Below are 27886 nucleotides of genomic sequence, written 5' to 3' on the forward strand. Positions count from 1 at the left end.
GTTTGCATCAGTGAACGGGTCGGTGCTGTGAGGGTTGGGGCTCAACCCTGCTGGGCCCTTCTGAGAAAAGATAGCACCCCATCTCAGCATTGTTCCGTCTGACGACCAGGGGCTGGGACGTTCTTCCATGGTCTCCCATCCTGCTGCTGTTTGAGGGGTGTCCCTGGAGGCCTTAACTCCCCCCACTTCCAGATTGGCCTGTTGAAGGCTGAACAAGCTCCTGGACGTGCCAAAAATCACTCCCAGAGAGGCAGAAAGATGGAAGTGCTTGAGGGGGTGTCTTAGCCAGCTCAAGCTGCTATAACAAAATACCCCAGACTGGGGGCGCCTAAAAAGAGAAATTGATTTTTGTACAGTTCTGGAGGCTGGAAGTCCGAAGTCAGGGTGTTGGCAGGGTTGGTCTCTCCTGAGGTCTCTCTCCGTGGCTTGCGGACGGCTGCCTTCCTGCTGTGTCCCCGTGTGGTACGTCCTCTGCGTGTGCACAGTGCTGATGTCTCCCTCTCCTCCCATAAGGACACTAGTCCTATTGGATTAGGGTCCCATCCTTAGGACCGCCTTTAACCTTACTATCTCTTCAGAGGCCCTTTCTCCAAATGCAGTCACGCTGGGGAATAGGGCTTTAGCATGTGGATTTTGTGGGAACAGAATTCAGTCCATAACAGGGGGAAGCTAATTCCTATGGAAACTGCCCACCACAGCTGCGGGTGAAATGGGAGGTGGGTCATCAACAATATTGCCACACATATATTAATGTAATCCTCCTAACCACTTGGCAGGTATGTGTTGTTATCACCCCTCTTTTTTTTTTTTAATTTTTAATTTTTTTTTATTAAGATTTTTTATTTATTTGCGAGAGAGAGAATGAGAGACAGATAGCCTGAGAGGGAGGAGGGTCAGAGGGAGAAGCAGACTCCCTGCTGAGCAGGGAGCCCGATGCGGGACTCGATCCCAGGACTGCAGGATCATGACCTGAGCTGAAGGCAGTTAAGCTGAAGCTTAACCAACTGAGCCACCCAGGCGCCCTATCACCCCTCTTATAACCACAAAGAAACTCAGACTCCAAGAAGTTAAACAACTAGCCCCACATCACACACCTAGTGATAAGGGTAAGCCCAGAGGTAACTCAGCTCTCTGACTCTTGGCCCATGGTAACTATTTTTGTATTTGAATTTTAATGCGTTCATGATTTATCTCAGTTCCTAGAGGGTCAGAATTGTCTTACACTTAAAACAAAAACAAAAACAAAACAAAACGAACCATCCTATAGTGCTTAGCGTAGGACTTTGTAATTAAGTAGACACTTCATAAATACAGGCATTGAGGTTTTAAAAATCACCTCTTGGCTGTTTCTTCTGGAGATAGATCCGGAGGGGTAAAATCTATGCAACTAAAAGGAAGTTAAACGTGTTTTCATGGGAACATAGTAACTTTCGAGGGACAGGTCATCCTGGGGTCCCAACAGGAGGAGGGGTATGATGGTCCTTGTAGGGTAGGGGCTGGGGGAGGGGCACAACTAACCAGCCTGGCAACTGTCCATCCCTCCTTAGGGATGGGGAGGGCTTGCTGATCTAGGAACTAAGGGACCTTGAGGAAACTTCATTGGTAAAAAACTGGACAGACTGACTGCTGTCCTAAAGGATAATTATCGAATGATCAGAGTAATAACTTTGATGACAGTAACAAATGAGACGATTTTGGCTTAAGGTTCAAATAAGCATATTAACCATTTTGGTAGATTCCATCAAGTGCAAATCTATTAGATATCTTCACCCCTTGCCAACCAACCCTGTATTTGATACGTCTCTCTGGGTGAAGAATGTTTTTCACCAGAAATGTTAGCATTTGGAGACCAAAACATGCTTCAGCCATGCCTTTAGAGAAAGAAAACGGGCTTTACAGAACCCCTGGGACTGATTTCATCTTAGTGGAGCAACGTGACTCCTGAGTATCGACCTACATTTACAAAGAGATGCTTACCAACTTCCCCGGATCTACAAAGAAAACAGTGAATTAATTCATGTTCTGCTCAGCGATTTCACTTTCCACAACAGAAAATGTGAACTGAGAATTTTAAAAAGCCCGTCCGTATCATATAGGTTGTACCCTGGCAATGTTTAACTGGACCTAGCCAACCTTACTGAAGGCCCACTCTGTGCTGAGCAGGGTCTAGTCTCCAAGGATTGAAAAGCTGAGGAAGGACTGACCGATCCTGCAGGAACGCACAACTTTGTTGGGGGCAGGGAGGGCAAGACACTAGACTATGCATGAAAAGGAAATAATTGAAGGTGCTCCCTGCACAATAGAAGTATATACAACGTGATGCAACGTAGCAGTCACCTAATAGCGAGAAAGGGAAGAGGATCGCGGGGCGCAGGGATCACAAACCCATGCCCCCAGAACTAGAGCCACTGGGTTCCCCTGGGGCACCTGGGTGGCTCAGTCAGTTAAGTGTCCGACTCTTGATTTTGGCTCAGGTCGTGTCTCAGGGACGTGAGATCGAGCCCTGAGACGGGCTTCGTGCTCAGCAGGGAGTCTGCTTGGGATTCTCTCTCTCCCTCTGCCCCTCGCCCAGCCCCGCTTGCATGCTTGCTCGCTCTCTCAAATAAATAAATAAATGTAAAAAAAAAAACAAAAACAAAACCCCAAACCACTTCCCCTCCACAGGACACATGATACAGAGAGGTCTTTGAAATTCTCGACCACATTTCCTTAATCAGTTTTAGAAAGTGAAGTCACTAACCAAAGCCTGCCCCTTCCTAGCTGTGTGATACTGAGCAAGTCACTTAATAACTCTGTATTTTGGTTTCTCGTCTGTATAATGGCATTGGCCTACTTCATAGAGATTTTGTGAGGATTAGTGTATTAATATCTACAAAACGCTTAAAACAGTGCCTGGCGCAGAGTGATCACTACATAAATGTGAGTGGGGTTGGGCTCTAAATCACATTCCCCTCTGACTGATGCATTCTTTTTTCTTTTCCTTAATTCCTAGAAATTTCTAAAGCTGGTAATTATCATCTCTTTTGGTAAGGTAAATATTGAAAACATACAACATAAAAAAAAGAAAGATTTCTTAAATGTGTAAAAAAAGATATATATATGTGCAAGTTGGTTTTAGATAACGTCTGTGCTTAAACAGTCCTGGTCAGGACAGGAAGATCCAAGGGAAGTATTGTTCTGAAATCACTAAGGATGTCAGAAGACTGCCACACTGGGCGAATAAACCTCATAAGGCTGGATGTGCCAACTCACCCCTGCCCCTGCCCCTGCCCCTCCCCCCCCACCCCCCTGCTCCCTGTGGAACCGGTTCCTCCCCTACACCCAGGAGCCTGAGGGGGCCAGGCCACCTCATCCAAGAGACCCTGCCTGCCAGCTTTCATGGGCCTCTCTTTGGGACCTGAAAAAATAAACTTTGGGCTCCACAACATAAAAGAAAAACCCTTGCAAGACTGAAATTTAGTATTTTATTAACTGTAACATGTCAAGTTCAAGGATGTTGAATTTAACTCCCGAATACCCGCTGATTGCCAAGAAATCGTAATCGTTAATCAAATGTTTAAAAATAATTCAGAAAGCAAATCATGGGGCTCCTTTCCCTAAATAGAAGAAAGACATTCAGTGTGGAATACAGGTGTATTCTGATGTTTAGTGTGATATGGGGTGGGGCGTGCAGAGACACGAGCACCTGGGGCCTTTAAAGCCCCTAAAATCTGCCCGAGTGGAGGTTTCCAGAGGCTCCTGGAAGAGCTCAAGCCTCTTCACGTTCCTCTCCGAGCCAGTGGTGACTGCCCACAACTTCATCGTAAAAGCCGCAGGGCTCAACTGTTAAAATACGGACGCAGCTGAAGAGAGATGGGTCGCTTCCAGCGGAATGCAGCAGTTCACACATTTTCGTGCTCAGCAGAATTACTGGGAGACCTTTTTTTTTTAATGCATATTTTTAGGCCTTGGAAGTCTGAATTTGTGATTCAGTAGGTCTGGTGAGGAGCCCAGGAATCTGCCTGTGAAGATCCAGGTCACCCAGGGGCCACACTTTGGAAACGCTACTCTTAGTGCAGTGGGTTTTCAGAGGGAGAGGAAAGGTGGTGGCGGGGGTGGGGAAGGGGGGTGGTTTGCTGGCTGAATAATGGACGTGGACAAAATGAAGGGTAACTGCCAGTTTGGAGAGAGATGTGCCCCAGTGGAGGACATCTTCAAAAGGTGCAGGTGTGGGCCCGAGGCTCTGAGCACCTGTGATGGATTTCTCGTTCTCGAATGCGCTCAGGTGTTGCCAATGTTTACTGCTTCTGGGGGTAAAGCGCCCTTCTCTGTTTGTAGAAGAGCATTTCCTTGAGCAAAAGCTACCTGTTTCAAGTTCCGTGGCAAGTTCCCAAATCCCAGTATTGTAGAGCCCAGAACGTCACAACGAGGAGGACGAGAGTCCAATGGCGTCACGCTTATGGACAGGACAACTGCACTCATGACCTGCTCGCGGCCATGCTGCAGACCTGGGACCGGAACGCCGCGTTCTCCATGCTCAAGTCCTGCTTTTCCCGAATCTCCTTCGGTAAGCAAAACTGTGTGGCCTTGGCTGTGACATTTCTGATTGGTTTCCTTTGAGCACATCCATAGTCTCTGTGGGGTTGGAACAGCGATCTTTTCAGCATGTTGGCGGGAACATGGCGCGGTGGTCAGGACCCTGCAGATCCGAACCCACATCCTGGCTTGACCGCGGCAAATGCCGTCACTTCTCTGAGTCTCCTACACACCAGGGGGGTAGTAAGAGCCACTTCAGGAACTCGGCTCCTTAAATCAGCCCTGGTTCCTGAATGGCAACTATCCCCAAATTCACTGGTGTGAAGTTAGTCGGGGAGCTGGTACCCCTCCATTTGCTGGTATTCTGCAGGGCTCAAGCCAGGCTTGGGGAACGCTCTCTCATAGGGCGTGGGGACCTGGTTCCCTGACTTCCTGGCGCCTGCCGGGCTGAGCTCAGCAGAGCTCCCTGAGAAGTAAATGGTACAGATGGAAAGACGAGAATATACCAGGCTTTCCAAAAGCAATCATCATGTGTGGTTATCAGAAAAATTTCATTCCATGTCCCAGCGGAGGGAAGCACAGATACAAATTAATCCCAAATTTATATTTGCCTGGGGATGAATCCTATGACATCAGAGGATGGGTAGCAGATTTTCCTTCTGGATTATTTGCTCCACAGGCGAGGATCAAGATTTACAGCTAGTCCCTGAGTGTGCATCCCCAGCTCACGGGCTGGAAAGCCAGCCCAGGGCCCCGAGGACTTCATGGTTTCAGGGGATAGTGCATGCTCATACAGAAACTGGAAAGTTGCCTTTTGATTTTCCTTTGCCAAATGTGTGTGTGAGAGGGCTTTGTCACTTTCTCCAAAACCCAAGGGCCTTTGTGACATCCTCTCCTCACTATCAAGGCCACCTGGGCAGGAAAGTACAGCAGGGGTCCCACGGTCAGCACTGTTTCTGAGCGGATGATGACAGCCCCCATTCCCATCTAGCCCCCTCGTCCTCCCCAATCTAGTCTAGGTCTGCAGCCAGCTCATTATTGGCTTTGTAGTAAAAACTCCGACCGTGCTCTGCCGGCAATCAAATCCGATGTCCCCTGTGCACTGGCAGAGTTCTGCAGCAAGGAGTATGGGGTCCGTTCCTTCATTCTGGAAAGCTGCATGGAGCAGGGGATTCATGTCTTCGGAGCTGGCCTCACGCCAGCCCTGGCTCTCGCCATGAGGCCGCGTGGCCAGGGGAAGGCGCACCCATGGCTTTTTCAGGCAGGGTTTGGAACTCTCACTCTACCCAGGGGCAGCTGTTGGACCTAGCACAGAGTGGGTCTCAACGACTCACCTGTAGGATGCAGATTACCCTAGCACCTGCTCCACGGGGTCTGCGGAGGATGAAACGAGAATATACAGAGGGTACCTGCCACGTCCCAGGTGTCCAGCAAACGGCAGCCCTGATGACCTCTGGGCACGAGGAGCATCTTAGTAACAAGTTCCTCCTTTCCAAGAAAACACTTTTTTTTTTAACCTTTCTAAACTCAGGCAAAGCAAAAAATTGTCAATCTCAATAGAAACCTGTGGAAACACTGGGGACATCCATTGCAATGCGTGCGAGCCCCAGGGTAGAGCCCCATGCTTCTCCATCTCAGCCTTGGTACTGACCACATTTATGGCCACATTCTACTCCAAGGGAAGAAAAACTGACTTAAAAGAAAATAATAAGCCCTATGTGAAAGCTTGAGGACAAGAGATTTGGGACATGTCGGGCCAGGTTGGATCCGGAGCCAGAGAGGAACAGGTTCAGGTCCTGATGCATGTGCTCGCTCAGCTGGGGAGCTCAGATGCCTGGTGCTGGTTTGTACCGCCCCCCTGAGGCTGAGCAGAACAGGTGGTGTGTAGTGGGTAGAACATGTGTCCTGTGTCCCTCCCACCTCTCTCCCTGATGTTTTCATTCTCGGGTTTAGCCCAGGGTCCTGGTGTCGGGATCTTGGATGGCCAGGACATTCATTACAGAACCATCAGGCACCTGGTGTGTGCCCCTGAGTACGGGCTTACAGAGAAAAGAGGTCATTGGTTTTCTTTTCTTTTCTTGGACAGCTTGCAGCCTGGCTGGAGAAAGATAAAATTACCAGTCCCTCTCAATATTTAATCTTTCTAAATCATAGAAGATTAGTCCAAAAGCCATTTCTGTTGAGAAGCAGAATCGAGGAGATTTTCAGTGTGGAGAAACACCTCGTGGAGATTCGAAATGTGTGGCCGCTCGTGGGCAGCCAGAACTACCTCCACCTCAGGGCACATTTCTGGAGGCAGAGCTTGGTTGGCATCCTCCTGTATCCTCACCTTCTCCCATGTCAGGCGGTCCCCCACTTATGGTCCTTGAAGGAGCATCTCAAGGACCAGGCTCCCCCCGCCCCCGCGCTCCCCAGCCAGCGCCACAGGCTGGCTGGCCTTCCACTTGGACTCCCCACCTGCCTTCCCCAGGGGGTCATGGCCTTTCCTACAGACCACGCACACTGAAGCCATGGCTACTGCCACATGGACGGCTGCCTTCGCAGAGTCACGAGGCAGCAGTGGTGTTGGGGCGTCAGAAGGCAGGTGGGGGCCCCCTCTTCCTGCACGCCTCTGGTGAGACCACTCACTGCGACCAGATGGGTTTTCGCTTCTGGATGAAGGCCTTGATTCCCTCCTGCCCGTCCTTCAGGGCCACGTTGTCCACCATGGTCTGGGAGGTGAGGTGGTAGGCCGTTCGAAGGTCCTGGGGCAGCTGCCTGTAGAAGGTGGCCTTGCCCAGAGCCACCACGGGACGGCTCAAGGAGGCAATCTTGCCTGCGATCCTCATGGTCTCCTCCTCCAGTCGCTCCGCTGGCACGACTTTGCTGAGCAGCCCGTGCCGCAAGGCCTCCTGGGCGGATATGGGCTCCCCGGTGAAAAGCATTTGTAAGGCAACCTGCGGGAGGAAACCTGGGTCACTAAGGCCCGCTCCCCATGACCCCCTGTTAGCCAAGCCCCACCCTCTCCCCTCCAGTCCGCTGACTTCCCGACAATCTCAGCCCAGTCACCTGCTTCCTCAAATAACATGTCATCCGTCAGGCCCGACGTCTGCGACACCCAGACTCCTGCCAGGCACAGGGTTGGAGCTCTCCGAGAGCAAGGAGCATGCAAGTGCCCGGGGAAGGGTCCCTTGCTCCTTCCCCAGGGCTGATCTCCCGGCACCCCCCGCCCCCAAGGCCAGGAGCTCCCCTCTGCCTCTTACGAGGGCCGGGCACGGGGCGTAGCCACATCTGATGGGAGGGAACGGCGCCGGAACCACCCCCCCCCCCCCCCCCCCCCCCCCCCCCCGCAAACCCGAGGAGGAGGGATTGAAAGGAAATGCCCTCCAGGGACCAGTCGCAGCATCAGGGCACGATGTAACTTACACAAGGGGCCGCCTCCGTGCGTGGACCCCTCTCCCCCCACACTTCTCAGGCCTGCAGAAGAGGGGTACGGGCTCCCTGCTCTCCGCGGTTGGCTCCGTTCCATAGCCTGCCGCGTCCTGCGCCTCGCTTCCCTAATTCTACAAAGCCTGGCCTCTTGAGATTCAAAGCCACGATTTCAAAGAGGGCTTCCTGCTGCACACGGAGCACACAGGTGGGGAGGCGCCTTTCTGCCCCCCCACCCCACCCCTGCCCTGCCGCCCCGCTGTTCCTTGAGCTGAGCACACCGGGCATGCTGTCACCTTGGGGTGCTTGTACTTGGTGTTCCCTCGGCCTGCGATGCTCCATCCTCAGGCGTCCTCACGACTGGTGCCCTCGTCCCCATCAGGTCTCGGCTTCGGCGTCCTCCTGTCCACACGGTCCTCCCTGACCACGCTAGTCAATCTGCAGATCACACCCCGGCGCTCTGCCCCTTCCCGGCTGTATCTGCATCCTTTGCGCTTCTGCCATTTAACACACTCTATAATGACGTGCTGATTTTGTGTATTGTATTATCTCCTTTGCTAGCAGGTAAACACCACCAGGTCAGGGATTTTTTTTTTTTTTTCAAACTGTTCTGTTGATTTCTGGGCCGCCAGCAGCAGAAGGGCACCTTGCAGCTTACTAGTTATTTATCGATGAGCGATTTGTGGGATGGATGGATGAAAGCAGGTGGTACAGCAGAGGGGAGGCTTCCGTTCTTTGGGGGCTTGGTCAGAGTGGTGGCTCAGCTTCCACCTGGCTCGTTTGCTTGGGCCGCCTGGTTGTGGAACCTGGTGCCATGGTGTGTGGGGAAGCCAAGACACAGGAGAGGCCGTGTGAAGTGTTCCAGTGACCGGCGCAGGTGGGGTCCCTGCCGAGAGGCTGCCCAGCAGCCGGACACGGGGGTCAGCAAGCGCTCAGATGACGCTCACCCCCCCGCCCCATCTTCAGTTCCTCCCAGCTGAGGCCACACACTGCAGAGCTGAGAGGACCTTCCTCAGGGAGCCCCGTCCAGATTGCAGATTCATGAACTCAACAAATTACTGTTGCTGCTTTCAGCCACTGAGTTATGGGTGGTTCACTCTGCAGTAATAGATAACGGGACTAGCTTGAGATACAAATTTGGGGGGCATTAGCATTTAGATCATGCTACTGACTAGGTTTCTCAACCTTGGTGCCGTTGTCTATTTTGGGCCAGGTGATATCTTGCTGTGTGGGACGGTCGTGTCTTTGCAGAGTCTTTATCAGCATCCCTGGTCTCTATCTGCCAGGTGCCAGGAGTTACATGTCCCAGCGCAATAGCTGTGACCATCACAGAGCTCTCCAGCCACTGTCAGACGTCCCCTGGAACCAGTATTGCTCCCAGTGTAGAACCACCGATTTAGATGGTTTTTAAAATCATGACACTAGATTGTCACAGCTAGGGAGGGAGCTTTGGTAAAGAAGGAGGGGTCAGAAGGCTGGGCTCAAGGACTCCTGCCCTGGTGGGGACAAGTGGAATACACACTGGACTGGCAGTTGGGGCAAGTGATGCTGGCCAGCTTCTCCTCTGCAAAGTTAGGGGATGGACGAAGTCCCAGCTTTGTCCAGTTCGGGGGAATGTAGTGACTGCATGTTGGAGGGAGCAGGTACGGGATGCCCGTGGGTCGCTCCAGAGGCCATGTGTTAGCTGACCAGGAAAGTATCATCACGCCAAAGCAGGTTGGAAGCCCCTGGTTGAACGTGGAGCTAAAAGCCAGGTCCTGCTGATTTAAGGGCTTATGCTAAGACCCCGCTGAAGACACCCAGTGAGTCACATGAAGGGGCCGGGACAATGTGTACTCTGTCACTGCCTGAGAAGCATGTGTCAGCGGGGACGTGGGTCAGAAGCCAGGGGAAAGCAGGTCCACTGCACCTTCCAGCCTTTCTTTTCCTCTGTTCATGCAGGCGGCTCTCAAGAAATTCATGGGGACCACAGAGCACACAGTGGCCAGCCCTGAAAATAACACTGAAAATCAAATCCAGCGAAGACAAGTCATCAATCCCTTTAAAACAATGACCAAGACCTCAAATAGCCTTCCAAGAGTAGTTAGTTACAGGGGGCGCCGGGGTGGCTCAGTCAGTTGAGCATCCAGCTCCTGGTTTCGGCTCAGGTCATGATCTCAGGGTTGTGAGATCAAGCCCCACGTCGGGCTCCATGGTGGGCGTGGAGCCTGCTTGGGATTCTCTCCCTTACTTTCCCTCTCTCTCTGCTCCTCTCCTCACATGCTCTCTCTCAGATAAATAAAAATATTTCTAAAAAGAGTAGCTATGAATGGTAGCAGAGTCGGAAGGAGGAAATCATTAAAATCAAAGTAGTATATGCTCCTTTGGCTGGCTCAGCGGAGAAGTCCATACTTGCTGGCTGGGCTCATGATCTGTCCATGGGACAATCCCCTTGTCAACGCCTTCCTCCAATAGATGCTTTCTTCAGCGTCTCTGTTTTTCCTATGTCTCTCTTTCTCTTCCTGAGCCTCCTCGGTTCCGTTCTCCTTCCCCTGCTTCCATGACCCGCCTACAGAGCACCTGTCTGGCTCAGAGACTGCAGCCACCCAGGGTCCAAGTGCTCCAAGTTTTCAGGGTGAGTCCTTTGGGGTCCAAGCTTCTGCAGGCCCAGGCACAGGCCAGAGTGCGGGCGGGGGCCTTGTCCCGCCTGCGGAGTGTGACTCCTCCAAAGGACCCCAGAGCACGTTGCTTCTCGTCTCCCCCTTCCCCAGCTGGAACGCATGCGTACAAATGAGTCTCTCAGAGATGCGGTAAAGAACAGCTAACGAAGGACCGCAGGCCTCCTGGTCACATCGAGTGCAACAGAAATGCTAGGGAAAACGGTCCATCTGAGCAAGACATGAACCGGGGGAAAGAACTGTGATGGTTCTGCTTGCTCACCGGGCCTGGCACGAGTCTGTGTTTGAGGCTGGGGGCCAGGTTCCGTGAGCAGGAACTCCAAGCAGAGCATAACTTTCTCTTGGACATTCATTCACCCAACAAAGATTGACATAGGAGAGCTACAAGTATGAAGAGCAGTGCTACACACTGAACTGTGTCTCCCCAAAATGCATGTGTGGAAGTCCTAAGGCCCAGTGCAACTGTTTTTGGAGATGAGGCCTTTAGGGTAGTAATTAAGGTTAACTGAGGTCATTGGGTAGAGCCCTGATTCAATAGGATTGGTGGCCTTCTGAGCAGAGTTAGAGATCTCTGTCTCCATCTGTGTCTCTCTCTCGCCGCCATATGAGAACAGAGTAGGACATAGTAGGAAGGTGGCCAGCTCTAAGCTGGGAAGAGAGCTCTTACCAGGCCTCACATCTGCTGGCATGGTGAGCTGAGACTCGCAGCCTCTGGAACTACGAGGAAGTAAATTTCTGTTGTTTCTGCCACCCAGTCCCTGGTATGTATTATGGCAGCCCAAGGTGACTAATACACACACAGGAAGACTATGGGTTTTTGAATGTCTTAATTCCGAAGCAGCTCCAAAAACTCATTTAAAAAAAAGAAAGAAAGAAAGAAAAAAGAAAGCATCCAAGTCCCTGAACTGAACCAGTCTGGGAGAATGTGGAGTCCTCACCCCTGGAGAGGTATGAATAGGGGCGTCCCCTGTGTGTCAGGCCAGGGGGGCTCTGCCCACAGGAACATACATGACCTCTTAAACTCCCTTCCAGACAAACGGTCCCTAATGTTATTTCAGGATCTCTAATATCCACAAAAAGGAAGTGACCTTGAGGTATAGCATGAGGGATTGTCATTGGACAGAAGATATTTTCCCTTTCAGTCAGTGAGTCAGTCAGTCAAGCGGAGAAAGACAGAGACAGACAGATGGTCAGAACGCGGCAGACGGTCAGAAATCAGTCAGACAGCTATCTGAAGGGTCCCCACGAAGTTCTGGGCTCTGTGCTCAGCATGCACCATCCCGGCCTCTCCTACTACCTGCTATCTAGTGGGTATGAGAACTGCTAATTTCAGAAATCACCTCACAGGGAAATATTTTCAAAGACACAAGACACTCATCCTTCTGGAATACTCTAAATGCAGCCTTGCCTGCAGGTAGGTGAAGGGACCCTATCATCTGGACCAGTCCCTTCGACTCCTGGATCACTTCTTTCGGGCACAAACTTCCTTTATTTACAGATTCACTTACAGTAAAAAATCCGAATTGTTCAATGGTAGTAGGTTCACTTATGTCCCCATCCTCTTTCCCACTTCATGGAAAGTGACAGACACTCCTGTGGAGAGCGATCATGAGGAGGGCCCAGTGCACCAGGTCTCGTCGGGCTTTAGAACCAGATCTGGGTGGCCTCGGCTTGGTCATGGGGCTTCGAGTCAGGCACATGGGCTCCGCTTCTCAATCTCTGCTCAAATCCAGGCAGCACCACAAACATGTCACCTCCCAGGAGGCGTCCCAGGAAAGCCAGTTTTCAAAAGCAAAGAAAAGAACAGGTGAAGAACCAGGACGAGGGAGAGGTGGTTGGCTGACGAATGACGGATGTGTCTGACTCGATGGGAATGGGGAGAAAGGGGCCCCCGTGGCTCTTACTGATGGAGGTACAGCCCGGAGACGGGCCAGGCAGGGCACGCTCTCCCACGTGCTTCCACTGCCGGGCTTCTCTTTCATTCCAGAAGACCGGGAAGGTCTTTGGGGGATTTATGCCACGCCTGAAGGAAGTCTTGATGGGAGTAAGGTCAAGAGCCCCGCCTGGCTCAGCCCCTTCTTTGGGCCTCGGTTTCCTTACCTGCCTACTGGGGTCCTAGTGTTAGCACATAATGACTTTGGGGATTTTACCCAGGCGGGCTAGATAACAGCGTGGTATTCTCTAAGGAAAAGAAAGCCTGCTTATTTTCTAGCTAATCAGCACAATCTTTGCTTATGATTGAAGCTTCTATGTCAAGTGTCCCCCGGAACTTCAGATGAGAGAGAAGGCACCTTCTCTCATCCTTCTCCTTCATCACTTCAAGCTGCCTTTTATGACGGCACTTCTTGGGTCCCCCTACCAAGCTGGGGTTTTAATGCTTCCTCTTTCTGGGGCACTTGAGGCCAAGGCAAACCCCGGAAGCAGCAGGATTTGGGTCTAGAGTTGGTCCCCCGAGTTCCAACCGCAGATGGGCCACTTACTAACCACAAGACCTTATGGATGCAACTTAAGCCCTCTGAGTCTGTTTCCTCATCTGAAAATGGGAATAAGCCTTCCATCCTCCTGCAGGATTGTGGAGATGAGAGACAGTAAGTGCAAAGCTGACGCTACCCTGCTGGGCACTCAGTCGGCATCTAATAAATGCCCTGATGATTATCAACATGCCTATTCCAACTGTACATTTGTATGAATCTCGGATTGGCTTTTAGGCACCACAGCCCTGAAAGGCGGTGAGTCTTTAAAGCAGAGAGGTCTTTGGGGCCCCTCGAGTCACATCTATGGTAAGAACTGGCTGGCCATGCAGTTAGGGCTCAGGGAGGAAGGAAGCCGACGGGAGGGCCGCGGGGCCAGATTACTTGCTGGGAGACATTGGGTAAGGCCCTGAATCGCCCCCAGGCCCTCTTGTAAATTGGGGGGTTGAACTACATGTTCTCGACGGCGCCGAGGCCATTGCAAATCTCTGTTAAAGTGCAGATTCTGACGTGGCCGGTCTGGGGGGGCTGTGACCCTGCATTTCTCAGGCGCTCTGGCGGTCTCCATAGCAGGCCCAGGAGCAAGACTTTCTAACACTAACACTCTTTCCAGCTTGGAAGTTGTACTCTGTTCTAACTAGGCTCTGAGGAAATCGGAGTCCACAGATACACAGCGTTACCACGGCAGAGAGGAGGAAGCCAGCGTTCCCACCACAGAGAAATGAGGCGCCGGGGAGGCGGGGCTTTGGATCTTTCACACGCTCTCCGCTCTCCCGCGATGCCAACTGCCTGCGGCACTGGCGCCACGTTGCTGGGCGAGGCCCGCCCCGGCTGGGGAGGACAGCACCGCACCAGGCAGGCTGTTTATAGGGCGCAGTGAAGATGCACTATTTAACTCACGCCAGAGGAGAGAAACGCTTTACAAATGTGGAAAATTATTCAGGCGCAGGCTCAGTCTGGCTTGAACGCAAGGGCTGCTCCCGGCGCACGGACGGCGGCCCTGCTGAGCCGGTTCCCATGGTGACCAGCAGAGGGCGCCGGTGGCCCACACCTGTGGCTCCAGCCGCGGCGGAAAGGGCGGAGCTCCCAGGCCAGGTGAGCCGCAAAAGCACCTGCTTGCTTCCCTGTGGCTATGCGCCGAGGGGACAGGGGCCCACCACCCACCGAAGCCCACGGGCCTGTGCATGGATGTGCTCATAGGGGCGCAACCAAGCAATGACCGCAGGGAGGGGTGTTTCTGGTTAGGTTTAGATTTTTATGAATCCCTACTTGCCTCCTCCAGGGGGTTGCACAGGTGAGACCTGCAGATCCAGCAACCCGGCAAAGGCCCTACGTTCTGACAGACTTTCCTTCCCACTGAATTCCCTTTATTGGTATTGTGATTTCAGATCATGAGTGCTGACCCCAAACTGTGTATCCGCTTCACGCCTCTGGGTAGTCATGAACCCAGAGGGCAACTCTGAACCACTTTCAGACTGCTCGCTGGGAAGAAACCCAGGGGATCAGATCACAAAGAGTTCAGATCAGGGAGCTGAGTGGGACAATACCGGAAACTCTGCCCTCATCTTCTTGGCAGGCCTGGCCCTTGCCAAAACTGCCCGAGGGAGATAGAAGCCGCTTTGGGTCTTGCCACGTCCTGTCCCTTCATCCGTCATGCTGGGCAGTTATGCAAGGCGGTTCTGAGCGCTGGGCTTCCTGAAAACTTAAGGCCTGTATGTGTCACATTTGTTTTTTTCTCTTCTCAAAAACTAATTTAAAACTTGACAAAATGTGATAACAATGTTTACATTTCTAGGACTCCCTTATAAGCCTCGATTTGAAAAGTTTGTGTTAAGAAAGAAATGGATTCTTATCCTGACAGCAGGGCTGTTACAAAGGTTTAAATGCCCTACTGTGGACCCTTCCAGAACATCAGGTGTTCAAGATGAACAGCGACAGATGGGGTAACCAGTCCAACTGCCTTTGACTATGCAAGATTTGATTTGCAACTTGATTTGCACAATTGTAAGTTAGTTTGTTAACGAGCTCTGACAATATATTTGAGATGTACTTCAATTTAATATACTTGGCACAGAGTAGGGACTTAAGAAGTATTTACTGAATTACCATATATGCATTTAAGGTGAACGTGTCTCCTGACAGGATGAAACCCCCTTAGGTGTGCAAACCTTTTAGCAAGCTGTTGTGTTTGACAGCTCACACTTTGCCCACTTTCAGCCGGCGTTCCTGCGTGTGTGTGCTCGCAGGATCTGTCTTCTGACCTTTGTCACGAATACACGGTTCTGTGAAAACTAGTGAGGAGGCACCATACAAGAAAGGAATGCATCCTGAAACTTCTTGGTCCTACAGCCTGATTTCCCTTGGGTCTTATCTCTTTGGTGCCTCAGGCATATGGGCAACTGCTAGTTTTTGTAGTTGGTGGTAAAATGGATAATATATTCTAGAAAGCAGTTTAGGTTCCCCAACGTTACACGACTTTGCCAAACTTTCCCTTTTTGAAAACACATTTCCGGTTGAGAATGAGGATGTATTTTTTTCTGGAGCGAGGAAACCCCTGGTTTACATGTAAGAGATGATTAGTAAATATTATTTTATGATGTGATAAGAAGGAAGAGAGTTTTGTGAAGAAAATGGACTTCCCTTTGGTCAGCCAATGACAAAACACCTTTTGTAATGTGGCTCCTTCTGGGGCAGAGCCAATCTACCAAGCACGGACTGTTCTTGCTCCTGACACGTCACCACTGTGAACCTGACACACTCAGGGAATCAGCTCTTTTCAGTCCCTTCTGGAACAAGACAGGTTGTGGGCAAACAATAAGCCAGTGACTCTAGCGTCCTAGCTCCAGATACTGACCTACCTCCCCAGGTGGCCCAACAAAACCGGGCTTCAAAGGCGGGGCCAGTAAGATGACAAGAACGTGTGCCTTTATGCAAACCAACAAATGGAGTAAGGAACCTAAGGAGCTGCCCCGAGGGGCAGGCAGCTGGCTGTGCAGGAGAAGGGACGCCGCGGCACACGGCGCCAACCACACTCCGGGCGAGTGCTGGAACCGACCACCCCGTGCCCTGAAGGATCATGTCTGCAGGGCCCAGCGAGTTCAGTTACCTTTCTCGGCACCGCTCTCCCCAAGGCCACCCCCGGCGTGGAGCAGAAGAGCCCGAGGTTCACCCCCGGAGTGGCGAAAGAGGACGTGTCGCTGGCCACGGCGATGTCGCAGCTGGCGACCAGCTGGCAGCCGGCCGCGGTGGCCAAGCCGTTCACCATGGCGATGACGGGGACTGGGTGGTTCTGGATCAGCATCATGACCTGGAGGAGCAAACACACCACTTCGTTTCCGCCCGGGAGCGAAATGCAACGTTCACATGTATCAGTGTATGTGACGTCACCCTTTGCAGAGCATTTTCCGTATGCATTAGCTCAGAGTCTCGGGGGGAAAGGGGGAAAGGAGGCATGAAGAGAACCAAGCGAGCACTAAATACCGACCGTGTGGTCTTCCTGAGACCCAGGGGAGGAGCGGACCCTCCATGACAACCGGGCCGTGAAGGCTCAGAGGGGAAGGCACTTGCCCAGGCGGCGGGATGCAGGGGCTGACGGCACAGCCCTGGTCTTCCCACGCCTGGCAGGACGTCGCTGTGAGGTCACGGTCCCCTCTGACTGGTCCCCAGCAGCCCCCCTGAAGCACAGAGCTGATTTTGATCTCTGGGGAACGCGGTGGCAAGTCCGAAACTGGTATTTGATACTTTCTTGAAAAATTAAGGCGGAAAAGGAACTGGAAGGCAATTTCCGTAGTAATTACTTCTCAAATTACCACAGGGAACATTCTCTCAATTCTATTACAATGGTGCAGGGACGCCCTGCTGTCATCAAAATAAACAAAACTCCCCAAACAGGGCCCCTGCACAGAGGAGCCAGAAAACTTGCTCATGTGACGCTTCCCCTCTCCCCACCGCATAAATCGCCAGAGCTTTTAACTTATTTTTGCAGCTTACCAAATAACTTGGTTTATTTCTCCATTTTTTTTCATGCCACTCTAAACAGATTGCGTTGCTATGGTAACTTGGATGTATAAATAGTTGCACCTTGAACCCTGGCAGGGAAGGAGGGCAGGTGGGAAGGAGCCACTACATCTGGGCTTGTTTCCCACAGTGGCAACTCCAAAAAAATGACCTTTCATTGATGTGAAGATTTTGCCCAAGGAACTCAGCCTTTTGCATTCACAAACGTGTTATATTTGTTCAGCTTTATTATAAAATAATCCTTATATATTTAGGGATATGATATCATATTCTATAGTAGTGGTTTGGACTTTTTTTAGGGGGTCACCTTTTGAGAATCTGACAAATGCTAATGACCCTCTCCTCGGAAGAAGGCACACATATATATCTGCACCCCAAACTGTTCATGGATTTAGGGGGCTTGAGAACTCTAGGTGAGGATGAGGATGGTCAGTGATAGAGCTCATTCTCAGTGAACTGCAATAGCAAGGAGAAGAACGCTTAAGAACTTCTAATGTCTTGCTGCAAAGAAAGATTTTTTTTTTTTTGCTGAGCGTCGTCTGTCACCTAATGAACTGGTTACTTATGAAAAGTCACTTGGCCGTGATTAGCGTTGAAGGTCTGTGTCTCCTGTGTGCCCTCTAGGAAGCACTAGGATTCTATACAACCTGGTGGGAAAATACTTAGAGTAGATTCCAACAATATTAAAAATATTCCTACCTTTCATCTAGGGAACACTTCTAAGGAAAAATCCTAAAATAGGTAAAAAGCTGTTTGGCCAAAGATGTTCAAAAAATTATTTTGTATTAGTGAAAAATTAATAAGTAACATAAATATATAAAAATAGAAGGGGCACCTGGGTGGCTCAGTTGGTTAAGCATCTGCCTTTGGCTCAGGTCATGATTCCAGGGTCCTGGGATTGAGCCCCGAGTTGGGCTCCCTGCTCAGCAGGGAGTCTGCTTCTCCCTCTGCCTCCTGCTAGGGCTCTCTCTCTCTTTCAAATAAATAATTAAAAATAAATAAATAAATAAGAAAATGGCTATGTAAACTAATTGTCCCTTTAATGGAATGCTGTGTTCTCATTATGAGATTTTCCACCAGACACAGCAGCATGGTGGTGGTCTGGGTCTTGCATAGTAGGCTGGAGCCAGACTCCTGGGGTTTGATGCCCAGTCTGCCACTTACCCACTGGCTATCGCTTGGTCTTCACACCCGGGTATAATAATGGGCATAAGAATAGTACAAACCTTCTAGAACATGAGAATTATATATATATCTAAAGTATTCAAAACCTTATGTGGCACATGGTAAGCATTCAATGTTATAATCACATTTTACAATTATACAGTATAATTGCTCTTATGTATGATTATTCAGACAAATAGCTTCACATGAGAAAAGGTTTGAAAGAAATATATTAAATATTAGCATTCTATCTGGGTGGTATGATCGTGGTCCAGTATCAGCAGTTTATTTTCCTTCCTTCTATTTTTCTGGATTTTCAAAATTTTCCACGATGTTAATTATTTGTATAATTAAAACATATTTTAAGTAACTTTTTTTTTTAAGTAGGCTCCACGCCCAATATGGGGCTTGAACCCATGACCCTGAGATCAAGAGTCACATGCTCTACTGACTGAGCCAGCCAGGCACCCCCCAAAATATTTTATTTTAAAATTTTTTTTATTTTTTAAAGATTTATTTATTTGAGAGCGAGCGAGAGCACGCACGCATGTGCACACGCATTGGGGGGAGAGGGGCAGAAGAGAGAGAGAATCTCCAGCACTGAGTGAGGAGCCCTACTGGGATCACGACCCCAGCAGAAATCAAGAGTCAGACACCCAACCGACTGAGCCACCCAGGTGCCCCCCAGAGTGTATTTTAAATAAAGTTAGAGAGCAATTCAGGAAAGACAAAGACAAGCTAGATAATAAATCAGCTGGGGCAATCAATCCCTTGGTAGTCACTAAATGATTATCCCTCCTAGTTTACCTTCCTGAACTAAATATTTTTCCTGGTCTCTGCCTGCTCCAAAATGTGACATAAACCTAAGTATAGCTTAGCCTCACTCAGTAGCGTTACTGAGGGCTCCGTCAGAGGCCTTGCGCTGTTGCCATTTCACTGGTGGGGGTGAGGGGAAAGAGAAGAATCTCTTCCTGGATGAGGGATTCCACCCTCGAACTTCAACAGGACAAAAGAAGACACACGAGGGGGGGCGCCGGGGTGGCTCAGTCGGTTGGGCGTCTGCCTTCGGCTCGGGTCATGATCCTGGGGTCCTGGGATCAAGCCCCGCATCAGGCTCCCTGCTCAGTGGGGAATCTGCTTCTCCTTCTGCCCCTCCTCCCTGCTCATGCTCGCTCTCTCTCTCTTTCAAATAAATAAATAAAAATTAAAAAAAAAAAGAGAGACACGAGGGGTAGGTCTCCAGGGAAATCTGTCACATCAGCTCCACAGAGGGTTACTTTTGCTCTCCCACGGCCACGTGTTTCTTCTCCTTCTCAATTTACCCTATTCGTGCTTTGTAAATAATTAATGATCAGGAGGCACTTGTGGTCTGCAAGGAATCTGCTACAGTTTAAATGCTGAGCCAAGCCAGGAAGCTCCGTCTTCCTCTCTAAATCCAACTTTTCTCATGCATGAACGGAACAGTGAAATATCTAGCTCGTTCTGTCCCAATCTGTCTGTTGATTACATTTTGAAATTGAAATCTTGCACAAGTTCATGATGCCCATATTTATCCAGGACAATGTGATTTTCTTAGAAAAAGTATTCAAGAAATCAATGCACTTTCACTCCTATCTCCCTGTGTTAGGACAAGGTCCTGTTCCTGCACTGTGTCTTTTTCAGTGAGCCTGAAAAAGGCTCACTGGGGGTTGCCAGCTTCCACGAAACCCGGCCTTTCTCCTCTGAAGCAGCTCCAGGCTCCCCTGTGGCCCTCTTGCTGACCCGTTTAGACCTCAGGTCCTGAAGACACAGCAGAGTGGTAAAAGCAGGCCCTTTAGGGAGGATGTGGTTCTCCCTTTAGGGCTCTAGTGGTTCTCTCTGATGCTTTTCTGTTTTAGCCAAATACACTGGATATTAGCAGAGAAATAACTTCTAGAGCGCTGTGCCTTGGCAAACCCAAGAGCAGAATGTTACATAAACACCATTAATGTGAAACAGAAGACCGAAGCCTTAGCTCCAGGTTGCTTCTGCCTTTCCCTGAAGCGTCAAGTCAGTTGGTTTTCTGGCTGGTCCTGCCATGAAATGAGAACACTCTAACTGGCTCTCCTTGCTGCATTCTGGAAGGGCGAGGAAAAGAAATGGTGGTCGAGACGGCATCTTAATCACCTTCCTGTCAGCCTCCCTGCTGCTCACCTCTGTCTCGTCTATCTAGAAGTTATCATGAAATATTTGTTGAGTCATTAACGACCAAATAAATGAGCAAGTCAATGAACGAAGGAAAAATTAGGTGAAGTAATCTTCGGATCAGGTTATGAAACTGTTTTAGGTCTTTTTTTTTTAAGATTTATTAATTTGAGAGAGTTTTTAAATATTTATTTATAAAATAAATAGAGCACGAATGGGAGAGGGAGGGGGAGAGAAAATATCTCAAGCAGGCTCCATGCTCGGCGTGGAGCCCAACACGGGGCTTGATCTCATGACCCTGAGATCATGACCTGAGCCGAGACCAAGAGTCAGTTGCTAAATGGACTGCGCCACCCAGGCGCTCCTGAAACTGTTTTATGTCTTGCTTCTCACCTACATATCCAGTTTCAGTTTGGCAGGAACCTTGTTTTTTCCTTCTTTTTCCTTCAGAGCCTTGCAAGTATTGTGCATACAGTACTGCTCAATGAGTAGTTATGAAATGAGCAATGCATTACCTAAAGTTGTATTCTACATTCAGGTTTTTATTATCCAGGGGTTGACTTAATATATTTATAATCATCTCAAACCTTTGTTCCTCTTCCTCTCTGCGGGCAATTTCTCTCCTTCGTATGGTTAAAGAGATAGACAGGAGAAGTAAACGTGAAGAGGTTAATTTTCCCACTTGGAGGTGGTGATTACAAAGGTTGGTTGGAAGAAGGGTTTGAAAATAATCTTTAAGGGGCGCCTGGGTGGCTCAGTTGTTAAGCGTCTGCCTTCAGCTCAGGTCACAATACCAGGGTCCTGGGATAGAGCCCCGCATCGGGCTCCTTGCTTGGTGGGGAGCCTGCTTCTCCCTCTCCCACTCCCCCTGCTTGTGTTCCCTCTCTCACTGTCTCTCTCTCTCTCTGTCAAATAAATAAAATCTTAAAAAAAAAAAGGAAACAATCTTTAAAATCATTATTATTCCATTCACAAATATTCTCTCTCCCATTAACAGAGATGTTTTAGTTTAAAATTAAAAAAAAAATTATACTAATCTTAGGTTCTTCCCCTCTAAAGATGTACACCCCCACCCTTCACCTCTTCCTTAAGACACATCTACCAAGACACACCCCCATGATCCTGGAGGCAGCAACTATCAGCACTAGCCTATAGTTTACTTTCTTTGGCTTGTAACAAGATCAATCACAAACCATGGTCACTTCTTAAAAATCGAAACCAAATAGTGGCCTGAAGGATGCACCAGTGACCAGTCTGCAGTGACTAGGTCTCATAGATAAAGCCTTATCTGTAAAGTGGAAGCCTAATTCAGTATTTCATGTAACTATCATTTTCGGGTGTTCGATGTCGACCCTCATCCTGGCTTACCTCAGAACAGGTCTGAAATACTTCGGCATGATAATCTGGGCTTCGCTCATCTGTCAGTTCCTTTAAATCATGCCCAGAAGAAAATACGGGCCCCTCAGCTGCAAATGTTTCCAGTGGAGAAAAGAAAAGAATAGAAAGAGATGTGAACAGCCAAGCTTAAATGTTCACTTACTTACCTACAGGATAACTAGCAATCGCGTTGAGGCCATAGACACTTAGAGAAAGTTAATGGCTCGATTTTGATAAGAATAATTCCATTTCGCTTGAAAAGTGACAGCCAGTATTTTGTGGTGACAACGTAAGGTGAGGCATCGGTTCTCAAAGGTCTGTGGTGGAACCAGCGAAAACATGTTATGCCAACAAGGAGAAAGCTCAGTAACCACGGCAAATGTACTCTCTCCAGAATTATCCCTCCAGTTTCACACTTTTGTTTCTGGACTTGGTCTGGCCCGAGTGTATTGACTCACTTGGGCCCATCAAGCCCACCCTGCCTCCCGCAGTGTCCCTGTCCTCTGGACCACAGATAACGGCCACCCACACAGGTTGGAATCAGGAAGGTTGGAGTGTGAAGAGAGCCCCTTTATTTTTACGAGGGATCTGAGGATGTGGTTTTACTGTTACTGTTGCCGTTAGCAACGATGACGCAATGTAATTCCATCGATCAACTGGTAACACTTTCTCCTATTTCCCTTTCCCTGTGGCTGCTGGGACAGACAATACTGTTCCCTGCACACAGGTGAGAAAACTGTACCGTTCAGAGTTGGCTGCCTCACTGCATCTGGGTTACACCCCCACGGTGGCTGGACAGTTTTTGCTCTATCTCTTTTCCCTTCGCCATGTAAAAAGTTGAAAATTTGGGGGCGCCTGGGTGGCTCAGTTGGTTAAGCGTCTGACTCTTGATTTCAGCTCAGGTCATGATCTCAGGGTCACGAGATCAAGCCCTGTGTCAGGCTCCATGATGGGTGTGGAGTCTGCTTGAGATTCTGTCTGCCCCTCTCTCCCCAGCCCCCGCACTCGCGCATGCTCTCTCTCTCACACACACAAAAATAAATTTAAAATTTTTTTTTAAAAGTTGAAAATTCATATCCAACCCCAGACAAAAAGGTAACATTCTGAGTACCTGCCTCCAGAAACACCAATTCTTAATTTTTAAAAAATAGTGCATTATAGGGCAGCATCTGTTTTATTTTTCTGCAGTTGCTTTAAAATGCTGGCACTGCTATTATTTATACCCCTGTCATCAGCACCAGATGATTTGGTAAAAAGTCTTACTGGAAAAAGAGCACGGGAAGAAATGAGCAAAATCTAGCATGCTTTCTGGCACCATTGAAGACCACAGATCTCGGTGGAAAGCTTAGTTAAGAGCAGAAAAGACAAACCAATCAATTGCCCAGCAGCCTGTCCTAGCCAACTAGGTAGTCTACCAAAAGCATTAGTGATTATAAACCCATCTTATCAGATCCACGAAGAAATCAGTTCTCTGATTTTGATGGGAAGACCAGCATGGCCAAGGGTGGCAATGTTTCGTATCTGACACATCTGACAAAAAGGAAAAGACATATTTTCACCACGCAGTAATCCTTCCTATCATTTCCCCAGTTAACTACACAGGAGTTTTTTCATAATGTTCTTGTAAAGGAGCTTCAAAAACAATTCTCCCGTAAGCGAAGGAATGCCCCAGTTGACCAAAGAATTTTGAGAAACCGCTTCCAGGTCCTGCAAGAACACGGAGGATGGGTATCAGATAAATACCTGAAATGATGATGACTTTCAGATCTTTGCTTTCCGCTTCGTGAAGAATGTCACTTTGCAGAGATTTCAGCATGGCTAATGACAGCGCATTCCTCTTCTTCGGATCACTCAGGACAATGTTCCTGGGAAGAACGTTTTATAATTACTGGGTCGTGCACGAAATCAAAACAAGTGAGGACCCCCGCAATTCCTTTCTCTCCCCGGGGGCTATTTTTTAAAACACCAGAAAAGAGAGCCATGGGTGCTTAGAGGCAACTGAGAGGGTCTGCCAACTATCTGGAATTATAGCTAAGGCAAAACGAGGAGACTACCTGAAAAGTGGGCTGGGTTTCCTCCCTCGTTCCCTGGGTTTGTTTCTCTTTGTCTCCATGATTGCTGTCAGAAACAGGACTGCCACCTCCACCCAAAGGGCAGGTTACAGCAGTTCCAAAAATCACCACTGCCCGTTCCGAGAGGCGCTGAGGCTTATAAGTCCACAGCGGGAGCCAGAGAAAGCTGTCACACCGTGGCTACCTTCAGCTCCGTTCTCTCTGCTGTTCAAGAGAGTAAGGTTAGGGAAGGAGCCGAGAATGAAAAGACGCCCCCCGAGTCTTCCCCATGCACCCCACCGAGGAGGCAGCGCAGTTGCAGTGGCCGATGTGCATGGATGACAGCATCTTTCTGGGTTTTTATAGCGGCATCCTGAAATTCTGCCAAATAACTCATGCTGAGGACGGCCAATGTGGGAAGAACAGAAGGACAGGGGCGAAGAGCAAGAGGGCTCTTCTGGACACGTCCTCCAACAAGGAGCTGGCATGCCAAGGTCTCGCTGTTTTAAGGTATCCCACGTGCTAATTAAAAGAACCGGTATTGTCATCTGTCTGCCTGTACACAGAAAGGTCTGATTTGTGCGGTGAAACGGAATGGGCAGGGAGCCAGACTCCAGGCTATTGTTCTATATGTTGCATCTGTTTCCCCTTGGCCCCCTGCTACATGTTTTCTGCCTTTCTCTTTCTTTGGCTCTGCTATTCCTCCTGCTATTCCTCCTCCTCCTGTGTCAGCCTGGCTCCTCCTTAAATAGCCCTCTGGGCCACTGGCTTCTGGAAAACCACTTCGGTGACTGACTTTATTTCAGTGCTCCACGAATACCCATTTTCTTTGGAACACCGTTCCGGCTTTGCTGCCATCTTCAGATGACTGTGACAGTCATCGTTTTGTTTCTCGTCAACACCTTTCCTCCTGAGTGCCAAGGATGACTTGCAGCTGATAGGCCGATAGGCGATGAAACCCGCATTTTGGGGTGTGGTAAGAGAAGTGCCGACGGAACCTTCCAGTAAGATAAAGAGTGTGCTTTTCTGTAGCAAACCTAGGAGCTGCCATCCCATCAGTGACATATGCTTAAATTAAATTCTAAGGCCTTGGGCAAAAGACGCCGGTGCCCGGATGGCCTTGCTGCACGTTGGCGTCTGTTTGTATGTGGCCCATTAACCCTTTGGCTGCTGCATTCCACACCCTGTCCAAGTGCTCTGAATTGCTGAGTTCACTTCTCAACCCATCACAGCCAGGCTTCTCTTCCTGCCACTCTACTCAGTCTGCCCTCACCGAGAATCTCCTCATTGCCAGAACCAAATCCAATGGCCATTTGGATCATGCTCTCCTTCTGTCTCCTGTTTTTTGGTGCTTCTCTAGCTTGTCCTCCTCTACTTCTTCAAAGGGCTCCTTGCCTTCTGCTCGCCCCTAAATGATCCTGATTTCTTCCCTCTTCAACTGGCCATCAGAGCTGGCTGGTAATACCTCCTAAAAATCTTAGCAGTCTGAATTCTCCTGAATTTCTTCTGAAATCTTGGGTCAAAATGTGTGATGCCTTGCACCTATAGCTTCACCACCACCACCACTGGAAAGAGGTTATCACCAAGAATGAGGTCACCGCCAGAGCATGTGATAAAAAGTGTAATATTTCTGTCTGCAGCGCAGGAGATGGGCCCTGGGGAGGCCCCGATGAGCTGTCCGGAGCCCATCACATCATTGTAAACCCCCAGAAGGTCCGTGAGATGAGGCACCTGTCATGTTCACACACAGGGGAGACACTCGGCAGACACCTGCTGACTGAATTAATGACCCCAAATAGCATTTTGATTTCTCACATCCAACTCCACTAATTCCTGCAAATTTTCATCTCACCTAGTGTTTTGCCACCTCTTTTAAACCTCAGTGGTGAGGACACTGAGCTATACAGTGGAGTGGAAACAGCTTTGGAGGCAGATGGACCTTTTCCTGCCTCCTGGCTCTCTTTCCTCCCAGCTGTGTGGCCTTGAGGAGGCTGCCACCTCTCTGAACTTGTTTACTCACTGTAGGATAGGGATGACATAACCTAGCTCGCAGACCGCCAGAAGGATTAGGGGTGGCGACTGTACGGTGCCTAGCACGGTACCCCAATTTCCGGCCGCCTTTCACTCCATGACAGTATCTATCACTGCTGAGAGGAACAGCTTTGAAAAGGGATGCTTGAAGTGTGACTGAGTTGTTCAAGCTCACCAACTTGGTGCCTAACATACTACTGCTTTAGTGATGGATTTGGAGGTTCCTGCTTACTGATTCTGAGCACTTACATTAGCTTGATGCTTCCCATCGCCTCTCTTTCTGACTCATGTTTAGCTCTGGAGAACTCAACCAGACCTTCTTTGGTCACCTGGCTGCCATGCCAGATGTCAGGGTTCTGACCAGGTGGAACCAGATTTGCAGAAGCAGAACCACCCTTGAAAATGAGCAAGGAGGACCCCTGCCTGGGTGCTGCACTTTCGAGTACCCCGCTCTGGGCACCCTGCTCCAGCTATGCCCTGTCAGGGGAGCCAGGGGTCCACCTGAAGAGTATGACGTGCCCACCTGGAAATCACCACCCTCTTCCAAACCCTGCCATGGTTACTGCGACTCTGACATTCTCTGGCTTTGCGGGGGGGCATCCTCAAGCCCATGGGGTGGCCAAGAGCAATTATTTCTAGGAGGGGAGGGGAGAGAGAGTATGGAGGCATGCTGGATGGGCTGTCTGCAGACCTGTGTGCCAAGCTCCTGGCAGAGCAGCAGGAAGGATGGGTGGAAAGGTGACAGGGGGTGAGCATAGGGTGGGAAGAAAAGAAAAAAGTTGCAGGCCAGCAGCAGGGCCTTCACTGCTTTTGGGGAACTCCTAGGAGCCTCAGGATTATAAATTCATACATGGTCTTCCAGGTCTTATGAAGATACACTTGTCAGGGTAGGCGAAGAAAACATATTCAGCTGTTAGTTTGATGTGTAACTTTCAAATACTTAGCACGCTGGGTAGGCCTCTCTTTGTACCCTTGCCCTGGCCAGGCAAACAACAGGGTGAGGCTTGCGTGGGGCTAGGAGTCCTTCAACCTTTACTACTCCAATTCCAGTTTGTGCACCGGTTTGTTTGTTTTGTTTTGTTTTGTTTTTTTAAGGGTTTTAGGCTTGTTGAGCCAAAGGGCAGAGCTCAGTACAGTGTGCCCTTCGTCCTACATATTCACCTGCTCCCCCCCCCCCCCCCCCCCCCCCCCCGTACTTCTGGGGTAAGGCCAAGGAGCAGCTCGGCTAAGCCTAACCGGGCCTTGGAACCAGGTCAAGGTTGTGAGAAGCACAGAACCCTCTTTCTCAAAGGCCACATCAGCGGTGGGGCCACCTGCCGAGCTCTCCGCACCCCGCCCGAGCCTAAAGTCCGATGAAGACTCGGCTCGGTTGCCCTGGGGGTTTAGGGGCAGTGCGGGGCCTTCTGAGGCTGTCCCATTTGAAATTCTCCTGTGTGTCCTGCAGGATCCGAAATGTTACAGTGCCCAGGCAAGGGACTTCAGGAAACACCGTGTCCGCGGGTTGCCTTCGCGGCCTCCGGCCGGATTCGCACAAATTGGGGTTCCCAGCGGATGGAGCTGACCCCTGGCCGAGTCCTCGTCGGCCTCCGCGTGGGGTGACTGTCCATCTCTCTGCCCGGGTCCCTGCCGCCCACCCCGACCTGGGAGCTGCCCCGCTAGGCCCGCGGGCCGCCGGTCCGGGAGGGCCAGGGCGCTCTCACGGCCCAGCCGCTGACCTGATGCCGTCCCGCTGCCGCGCGCTGGTGAGTCGCGGCCCGAGCTCCGGCCGCCCGGCCCCGGCCGCACCCCTGCTGCAGAAGCCGGCGGAGAGCGGAGCCCAGGGCCTTCGCTGGAGCCAGCCGGGCCCCTTTGTCCCGAAGGCCCGCAAGCCGGTGGCGGCCATGGCAGCCAGAAATTCACCCCACAGGGCCGGGCGCCCCGAGGGCCGCTGCTGCGAGCTGGGCCGCAGCGCCTCAACAGCTCCGGGTCGCGGGCAAAACTGGAGAACCCGGGGCCAGAACTCCCACGCCACGGTCTAGGTCTGTCTCTTCTG

At 50.2% G+C, this 27886-nt stretch overlaps 1 protein-coding gene across 3 annotated transcripts; it reads right to left on the reverse strand.

The window, feature by feature from the left end:
* Positions 1-3450: 3450 nt before the first annotated feature.
* ECHDC3 (enoyl-CoA hydratase domain containing 3) lies at positions 3451-27886 on the reverse strand. Of its 3 annotated transcripts, none has more exons than XM_035021661.1 (5): positions 27570-27886; positions 23516-23637; positions 21764-21861; positions 16158-16358; positions 3451-7451 (listed from the first exon to the last, which is right to left on the reverse strand). In XM_035021661.1, exons 1-5 carry the CDS (start codon positions 27734-27736, stop codon positions 7140-7142), a joined length of 900 nt encoding a protein of 299 aa, XP_034877552.1. In that variant the 5' UTR covers positions 27737-27886; the 3' UTR covers positions 3451-7139. The 3 variants fall into 3 exon arrangements, 2 of the variants coding, with proteins under 2 accessions (XP_034877552.1, XP_034877553.1); XM_035021662.1 differs by lacking the exon at positions 27570-27886 and adding an exon at positions 23827-27021; XR_004682229.1 differs by having other exon boundaries at positions 7367-7451; positions 12089-16358.

The sequence above is a fragment of the Mirounga leonina genome, unplaced genomic scaffold, assembly GCF_011800145.1.
Source record: "Mirounga leonina isolate KUSES-001 unplaced genomic scaffold, KU_Mleo_1.0 Mir_175, whole genome shotgun sequence".
Taxonomy (NCBI): Eukaryota; Metazoa; Chordata; class Mammalia; order Carnivora; family Phocidae; genus Mirounga; species Mirounga leonina.

What these genes read in the sequence shown, in the direction of transcription:
- ECHDC3 (XM_035021661.1), bottom strand. Translation starts at nt 27,736, where the DNA reads ATGGCCGCCACCGGCTTGCGGGCCTTCGGGACAAAGGGGCCCGGCTGG. An exon ending in GAAAGTCATCATCATTTCAG is followed by an intron (nt 21,862 to 23,515) that starts GTATTTATCTGA and finishes AAACATTTGCAG; the next exon opens with CTGAGGGGCCCGTATTTTCT. An exon ending in TATTTCAGACCTGTTCTGAG is followed by an intron (nt 16,359 to 21,763) that starts GTAAGCCAGGAT and finishes TTGCTCCTCCAG; the next exon opens with GTCATGATGCTGATCCAGAA.